The 8,922-nt window shown below is 45.2% G+C and overlaps 1 protein-coding gene across 1 annotated transcript; it reads left to right on the forward strand.

Moving 5' to 3' along the window:
* The first annotated feature begins 354 nt into the window (after positions 1-354).
* CCN1 (cellular communication network factor 1) lies at positions 355-3,252 on the forward strand. Its single transcript, XM_017661182.3, has 5 exons — positions 355-636; positions 931-1,144; positions 1,495-1,851; positions 1,978-2,189; positions 2,305-3,252. The coding sequence occupies exons 1-5, from the start codon at positions 574-576 to the stop codon at positions 2,605-2,607; spliced, it is 1,149 nt and encodes a 382-aa protein (XP_017516671.1). The 5' UTR covers positions 355-573; the 3' UTR covers positions 2,608-3,252.
* The last annotated feature ends 5,670 nt before the right edge of the window (positions 3,253-8,922 follow it).

Here is an 8,922-nt window from a genome sequence, read left to right on the forward strand (position 1 = left end):
GTCAACTCGGCATCACCAAACAAAACGACTTTTGTTCCTTCCACCCAGGTCCTCCCACCCTCCCAGTCCAGGCAAAGTTCTGAACTCGCCCCCTTCGCCCCTTCCACCACCATCACCACCATCACGCCAAAGACAGCCCTTCCCAGTAGAAGTCGATATTTAAAGTGGAAAAAGAGGAAGATTGTTTTCTTGACGGTTACAGGACAAAAAAAAAAAAAAAGGTGCAACAGAGCCAGGGGAGGCGCTTGGCAGCAGCCCGCGCCAACCAGCATTCCTGAGATGTTTGAGAATTCTGGAACGCGCAGACAGAGCCGACGTCACTGCAACACGCGGCGCCGCAGCCGGCCCGTATAAAAGGCGGGCTCCCGGCGCTAGGGCAGACCGCGAGCGAGAGCGCCCCCGAGCAGCACCCGCGCCCTCCGCCAGGACCTCGACAGAAGGACGCCCGCTCGTCGCCCCGGCCCTCGCCTCCTGCCGCCCAGTCCCCAGCGCCCACCGCCGCGTCAGGCCGTCTGCTGCGCACCGGCGTGTCGGCGCCTTTGCTTCCGCTCTGCCGGACTCCTGCGCGCCACAATGAGCTCCCGCACGGCCAGGACGCTCGCCTTCGCCGTCACCTTTCTCCACTTGGCCAGGCTGGTGAGTCCTTTTGCCACTGCTTCCCGGTCCGCAACCCCAGCCCCTTCCCTTTTCCCTAGGTTGCCCACGGCAGGAAACACAAAATCAAAAAGTTCGGGGGCGTTTCGGGGCAGCCCTTTCTTTAAACCTCCATGCAGACGCGTCGGGGGCCTCCTGGCGGACGCAGCCGTCCAGAACGCCCGGGCTGGAAGGGAAGAGAGATCCATCCCCCTGCCAACTGGGTCAGAGACCCCCCTCCAGCCCCTTCGCCGGCGCCCGTCCTGCGCACCTCACGGGTGTCATCTCTCCCGCCAGGCGCTCTCCACCTGCCCCGCCGCCTGCCGCTGCCCCCTGGAGGCGCCCAAGTGCGCCCCGGGAGTTGGGCTGGTACGGGACGGCTGTGGCTGCTGTAAGGTCTGCGCCAAGCAGCTCAATGAGGACTGCAGCAGAACGCAGCCCTGCGACCACACCAAGGGGCTGGAATGCAATTTCGGCGCCAGCTCCACCGCTCTGAAGGGGATCTGCAGAGGTAAGATGCTTGTGGCTTGGCCCCTTTAAAAAAGTAATAGTCCCCGTAGTCCAGAAGTTTAGTAATTTTGAGACCATGTATGGAGATGCTTTGTTGTCGGTAGCCTGGCAGAAAGGCGCATGATTTCAGCAGTCTGGAATGCAATTCAGTGTGTCTGGGCCCAGCGAAAAGCGCATACGGAAAAGTGATTCCTGACTAACTTATTGTTCTGGTCTGGAGTCCCCAGGGAATGGTAGGGAACTTTACCATAAAACTGAATTTAACAGCAGAAAATATGTATGAGTTTCAGGCTGTGATTCGGAATCTTAACCTTCTCATCTTCTCCCTTTCTCTTGTGGTGCTCTTTGCAGCTCAGTCAGAGGGCAGACCCTGCGAATATAACTCCAGAATCTACCAGAACGGGGAAAGTTTCCAGCCCAACTGTAAACATCAGTGCACATGTATTGACGGGGCTGTAGGCTGCATTCCCCTGTGTCCCCAAGAACTCTCTCTTCCCAACTTGGGCTGTCCCAACCCCCGGCTGGTCAAAGTTACCGGGCAGTGCTGTGAAGAATGGGTCTGTGATGAGGATAGTGCCAAGGACTCCATGGATGACAGGGATGGCCTCCTGGACAAGGGGCTGGCATTCGATGCCTCAGAGGTGGAGTTAACCAGAAACAATGAATTAATTGCAGTTGGAAAAGGTGGCTCCCTGAAGCGGCTCCCTGGTAAGTGGAGACTGAGTCCCTAAGATATACTGAAATACTTTACTAGCCTGAAGCATTATAGAAATGATACTTGAATCTCTTTGTGTCAGTGTGCCTTTGAGAAATTTTCCCTCTTTGTCTGTCTAGTTTTTGGACTGGAACCTCGCATCCTATACAACCCTTCTTTACATGGCCAGAAATGTATTGTTCAAACAACTTCATGGTCTCAGTGCTCCAAGACCTGTGGAACTGGAATCTCCACACGCGTAACCAATGACAACCCTGAATGCCGCCTGGTGAAAGAAACCCGCATTTGTGAAGTGCGGCCTTGTGGACAACTGATGTACAGCAGCCTGAAAGTAAGTTCCTGCGGTGGCATGTAGACCGTTCCCAGGTAGCTGGGTCAGATGTGACCCTCTCTTCCAAGAAAAAGAGACATTGTCCCTAATTTTCCTTTCCTCCTCTTCCTTCCAGAAGGGTAAGAAATGCAGCAAGACCAAGAAATCCTCTGAACCAGTCAAGTTTACTTATGCGGGATGTTCAAGTGTGAAGAAGTACCGTCCCAAGTACTGCGGCTCCTGCGTGGATGGCCGATGCTGCGCGCCCCTGCAGACCAGGACTGTGAAGATGCGATTCCACTGTGAAGATGGAGAGACGTTTTCCAAGAACGTCATGATGATCCAGTCCTGCAAATGCAGCTACAACTGCCCTCATGCCAACGAGGCAGCGTTTCCCTTCTACAGGCTGTTCAATGATATTCACAAATTTAGGGACTAAATGCCACCTGGGTTGGCAGCACAAGGTGGACAAATGGGGGAACAGAGTGCCAGAGTCAGAGAGACGTGGGTGGGGTGGTGGGGATGAAGGGGACTCATTGTAGAAGGGATGAATTGCTCGTTCTTGAGTGGTATTAAGGTATTTCGAAACTGCCAGGTGTGCTGGTGAGATAGACACTAAAGCAGCCGCAATTGGAGAATACTTTGCTTCATAATACTGGAGCACGTGTTACTGCTTCATTTTGGAGCTTGTGATGTTGATGACGTTCTGTTTTCTGTTTGTAAATTGTTTGGTAAACATATTTTTCTCTAGATTTTTTCCCTGTTGGTTCCACAATTGTAAAAGATAATAATATTAGTTGGACAGTTAAGGCCTTCATCCTTTAACAGAAGCAAACAGAAGGGGGTTCCATCCTTTCCTGAAGGTGACACTCTGTGAGTGTCCATGAGAGGCAGCTCATTGCACTCTAAATTGCAAACAGAATTCAGGTGTTTTAAGACTGAATGTTTTTATTTATCAAAATGTAGCTTTTGGGGAGGGAGGGGAAATGTAATACTGGAATAATTTGTAAATGATTTTAATTTTATATTCATGAAAAGAATTTATTTATGGAATTAATCATTTAATAAAGAAATATTTACCTAATATCTGAGTGTGTGGCATTCAGTATTTTTAGAGACTGTCCACAGTCACTGATAGTAGTCCAGTGCATGCATTCAGTCATTCCAGCAGCCATTCTTGCATGCCTACTGTGTGCCAGGAGCTGTTCTCTCGGTGCTTGGGCTACGGCAGGGAGCTAACCTACAGAAATAAGGCAATGATTGCTTTAATTTCTTCAGTAGAGAAAAGTCTTTGCATTTAATCTGTTGTAAAAACATGTACTGAACACCAGGCATTATCGAAAGAAAGCACAAGGAATCTGAAGTTAAGTTTGTGATTTAAATAATAGTGCTTTATTTTCATAACAATTCAAAGCCTAAGGGTCTCCATCACCCAATCACAGTGAGGTGAGTATAGTAGAGTCCTTTGCCATTTTATTCACTAGGTGGTTATGCGTGTCACTTCAGTAGAGGAGAGATACTTGAATGAAAACTGATCACAGCCCAGGCTGCCCATATCTAAATCTATGGGCAAGATTAAATATGGTTGGAAATGGGTTATAAAAAGTCACTTGTTTATAACTTTATATTTTTCCAATATGGTTCCTAAAATTTAGGGAAACTACTTAAAAATTCACCCCTGATTAGGATCAGAGATAAAAATTTTGGAGTCTTTAGGAGTCAGTTTATTTTCACTGAATGAGTTTGAAGCAACGACTTGTGTTAATCCTAATAAGCCGGTGATTAGGTAAACATGCTGTTAAATCCAAAGGAATGCAAGGAATTTCAAGTACTTTTTCAATAGCATGAGGACCAAGCTACCCCATCCCCCTTTTCTTTTTATAACATACATTATATTGATGGAGGAGGGAGCAGTTCGGTAGAGTTGGCTATCCAGAAAGTTAAAGGCTAGATGCAGAGCATTCCTAAAGGAAAGGACCTGAATCACAGACCTACGAGAGGTTGAGAAGGCTGCTTCGGTGTTTGTGAAAATGTTGGTAGCCTGTTTTAGAAGAATCTACATCTTTAGAAAGCGCTGACAATAAACCTTTTATAGAGAGAAGGTTTCCTTTCATCGGCCCTCTTGGCTCTTGTGCAAATCCATAGTGAAATATTTCAGGCTGCACTTGGTTAAGAGAGTACTTGAATTTTTGGGCAATAAGAGAAAGTGTTTTGAAAGGGGAGGAGAGAGACAGCTCCCAGGGTCCTGCAAGGGTGATTTTCAAAACAGTTTAAACTGATGCTTTAATGAAGACCTACAGAATAGCACTGTGTAAGCATCTGTTTTAAAGTCTTAGTGAAATGCATCAAGGTTCATATAACTGTAATAGTAAAGTCTATGGGCAAAGGCCTTCACTATTCTGATTTTGACAATGTCTTGCCTGAAATAGTACAACCTGTGTCTACTGAGTAGTCAGGTTTTCTTTCCTGAGGCGTTCAAATTGTAAGGTATTTGGGGATTTAAACACCTGGCTCAGTCTTGGATGCAGTTAAACTTGTCAGTGCAATATAACATGTGAAACATAATAAAGGTGTAACTGTGGTGTAATCTTGTTGAATAGACATCTGTATTCACAGGGAAGATTTACACATTCCCAGCCACCTATCCTGAGGTATTTTCTCCCAACACTAGAGCCTAGCAAATTGCTTCTCATATAAAGATCAAGGAACAATATTTTACAGCTCCTTTAAGTGTTTAGGGAGGTAATATTTGTCCAAATAAGCTCAAATGTGAAACAAAACCTAGCATAGGAAAACACTGGATCTTTGAGTCATTAATAAGAGTGATGTGCAAGTGCCAATTCTATTCAAATAAAAGTACTCAATTAATAAAAATCAACAGATACAAATTATATCCATTTCATTTGGCTACAGAAAAAATGAAATTCAAAGTAGTTGTGAATGGAATTATGTGATTTATAACATACAACTTTTATCTAGATCTGGCGTGGAGTTCTGCCTGCCTCAAATTTTGAAAAAAAAATTGAAAACCATTCATCTGCACACATGAAATAGAAAATACATACATAAACCCTCTTCCTACTGTATATGTAGCCCTCCACATGGAGTAAGATCTTGTGTTGTTCTCACTTTCCAGTCCAGAAGACCCTGATAGTCTCGAGCTGGGTGCTTGTTTTTTGTTTTGTTTTTTGTTTTAACAGAGATGTAAGAATGGAGAGTTATGGGGGGACCTCAAAATATTAGGAGTTCAGTGAATTTTAAGAAGCAGTCTATGGGACACTGAGCAGCAGTCAGAGGCTCTTCCTGAAGATTTTCACATAAACACATGTGCTGTCCTCTCCACAAAGAGATGAGACAGAGTCAAGATTAGCAAAGTAGATTTTAGAGTTATTTCTCCAGTAGAGGTCAGTTCACAGTCTCTTCTTCTGCCCCTGGCACTATCTGAAAGTCAGTTGAGCAACAGCAGGGTCTCGAAGGACCATAGTACAGAACATAGTACAGAAGGTGAGCTCTGGGCAGAGTGACCAGAGATGCAGGGGAAAGAATCCCTCACTGGAATCAGGACACTCATCTTCTAGCACCAGCTCTACTAGTAATTTACTGGGTGACTCTGGGCTAGTTTCTGGATCATTCTTTCCTGTTTTAAAATAGAACAATAGCTTCAGCAATTTTTGTCACCAAAAACATTCTTTTTCATATACTTTTTTTGGTGCATTGGTTCCCATACCTTAAAAACTGTCTCCTCAAGCAACTGAATGTATGAAATGAAACCCGCTCAGGTCTGTTTGTGGGCAAATGCACTCATCTCTAGGAAGGCTTTGAAAACAAAATGTTGCTATGTCAGGCCTTCTTTACACTCTAAAGCACCCCTCATGTTGGGATATGGCAATCCCTGGCTCTCACAACTCATAGGTCCCTACTTTTGCCTCCTTCTATAGCCCCAATATCTGGGCCTCATTAAATCCCTGCCCTGAATAACTCAGTCTTTGAAACAAAGCACATTGTGAAGCAGGACAATGAGGCATGTGTCCTGTGAAGAGAACAGACGTACTTGTGACTTTATTGGTGGTGGGCAACGCTTATCCACATAATCTTATAAAGTGCAACTTAATTAAGCAAGGGCTCAGATGCATTTGTTAGTGCTTTACGTTCTCATAGAGTCTGCTCACACATCCTGAATCCACCTTTCTCATGTCCAGTACACACATCCAAATTTAAGCCACCGTCATACCTTGCCTGAATTACCTAAGTGGCTCCTCACTTGGGGCATATTGTATTCTGCAAAGGAGGTAGGAATAATATCCCTCACCCAACCTGCCCTCCTACAGTGTGACCCTACTGCTCCCTGAGCAATAGATGGGGTCTATTTTTCCATCCTCTAGAACCTGAGTGGGCGCTCTTTGACTACTTCAATCAATGGCTATGCAGAGAGTGATGCAATACACAGCCCCAAGTATAACACTGGCTGGACCTTCTACTTCCTTTTTCTTGCAAATGAACTTCATGCCGGAAGTACAGTGACCCTGAGACTGGCAGGCTGTTAGAAGACTGAGCCACACGGATAGGCCCCAGAGGAAGAGAAACACCAAGGGCATCACACACGCATGAAGCACCCATCCTGGAAGTGGGTCCTCCAACCTCAGCTGCCTCGCAAGCTGACGCCTTATGAGTCGGGGCTGAACTGCCACAGAGGCCTTTCCACAAAGGCTGACCAGTAACACAATGAGCAAATGAGTACGGTTATTTTAGACCCCAAGTTTTGGGTTTGGTTCATTACACAGTAATGGATAAGTGAAATGTTATGGGTTTCCATTCTTGCCCTGCAATGATCAATTTTCCTCATGTGAACCAGAGTGATTTTTAAAAAATGTAAATCAGAACATGTCACTCCTTGGCTTAAAGTTTCCATGGCTTCCCATTACTCTTGGAATAACATTCAATTCCGTACTTGGCGCACAGGTTCTGGGCCTGGCCTGCTTCTTACCCTCACCCTCACTCACTACAATCCCACTTTTCTTTTCCTCTTTGAAATAAGCCAAGAACGTTCCTCCTCATGGCCTTTGCATGAGCTGCTCCTCTGCCTCAGATGCCCCTGTCCTTGATCTAAGTTATTTCTTGGCACTCAAGTCTCAGCATAAATGCTACCTTCTCAGTGACCGTCCCTTGCCACCCAGTCTAAAGTAGTTTATTACACCAAGCAGTTTTATTTTTCATAGCACTCACCACTACCTGATATTTTCTTGTTTATTTTATGTCTCCCTCTTCTAGAACAACTTGTAGGAGAGAAGTTTTGTCTGTCTTTTCCATTGCCATAAAAGCATCACTTCACACCATGCTAGGCGTAAAGAAGGTGCTCATTAACACAGAATAATGTTATCTTAAACTGAAGCTAAACTAAAGGGCACCTGTCACTGACACAATGTCTTCCTTCTGCTTCACCTTGGGCTTTCCCCTCACCTGTTAGTCATCCATTCATCCTTTTACTCATACATCAGGCCAGCAGACACTTGTCTGCACCACCATATTGCAGGCACAGTGTCATGCAGTAGTTGAAGCATGGTTCCTTCACTGTGCGGCAGGGAAACACACACGTAAGCAAAGGAGAGTTAAAGTTGGCTCAGCTGCAAATAACAGAAAACCAAAATAATGATGGCTTAAATAACACAGAGGTTTATTTCTCTCTCATGTGAAAACCCAGGTACACAGTGCAGGGCTGATGTGATTCCCCAGGCTTCTGGGACCAAAGCTACTGCCATCTTCTTGTTCACAACATCTGGCCTTCATTCCCTAGTTCATCTCATGGCACATGGCCTCACCTAGCTGCAAGGAAGGCTAGGAAATATCATTTTTATCCTGGTTTGCCATGTGTCCAGCTAAAAATCAGAGATTCTGCTACAGTAGAAGGAGTAACTAGTTGTCAGGGCCATGTAACCCAAAATATGATATACTAAGTATAATAGGGCACAGAGGAGGGTTGAGAAGAGAGCTGTGAACTATTTGGGGCTGGGATCAAACGGGCCTTCCTGGAGTTGCTACCTCAGTTGTATTTTGAAAGATAAATAGATTGGAAATGATTCAAAAGCCTTGGTGTTTAAGTTGAAATTTTCTGAAGTAACCAGTGATACCTTTCTGATTGCAGACATAAGGAGAAATCAGACACCCACACCATCTGGGTTGGGAGCCTTACAGGCCATTAGTATTCGGAACAGGTTATATATCTGCTTTGGGTTCAGAAGAATTGTGAAGAGGGTCCCTCTATTAGAGTTCTCCAGAGAAACAGAACCCACAGGATATATGTATATATGTATATGTACCTACACACACACACACACACACACACACACACATCAAGAGAAAGAGAGATTTATTCTAAGGACTGACACAAGCAGTTGTGGGAGTAAGTCCAAAATCCTTAGTGCAAGCCAGCAGGCTGGAAATTCAGGAGAGTTAAATCCACAGGTCAGGCCTGGCAGCTAGAAACTCAAGCGAGGTTTCTATCCAAATCCCTTCTTTTCTCTTAAGGCCTTCACTTGATTGAACGAGGCCTACCTACTCTATGGAGGGTAATCTGCTTTACTCAAAGTCTACTCATTTAAATGTCAATCACATCTTAAAAATACCATCCACAGCAATACCTACACTGGTGTTTAACCAAACAAATGTGCGCCATAGCCTAGCTAACTTGACACATAAAATTAACCATCACAGTACCTGTATAGTAGAACTTTCCGGGGGCAAGAAATTCATGTCCACT

The sequence above is a fragment of the Manis javanica genome, chromosome 4, assembly GCF_040802235.1.
Source record: "Manis javanica isolate MJ-LG chromosome 4, MJ_LKY, whole genome shotgun sequence".
NCBI classification, from domain to species: Eukaryota; Metazoa; Chordata; class Mammalia; order Pholidota; family Manidae; genus Manis; species Manis javanica.

Bases quoted from the DNA above. Each gene is read 5' to 3' on its own strand.
- CCN1 (XM_017661182.3), top strand. From the start codon at position 574: ATGAGCTCCCGCACGGCCAGGACGCTCGCCTTCGCCGTCACCTTTCTC. The intron at 1,852-1,977 runs GTAAGTGGAGAC...TTGTCTGTCTAG, and splicing joins CTCCCTGAAGCGGCTCCCTG to TTTTTGGACTGGAACCTCGC. The intron at 2,190-2,304 runs GTAAGTTCCTGC...TCTTCCTTCCAG, and splicing joins TGATGTACAGCAGCCTGAAA to AAGGGTAAGAAATGCAGCAA.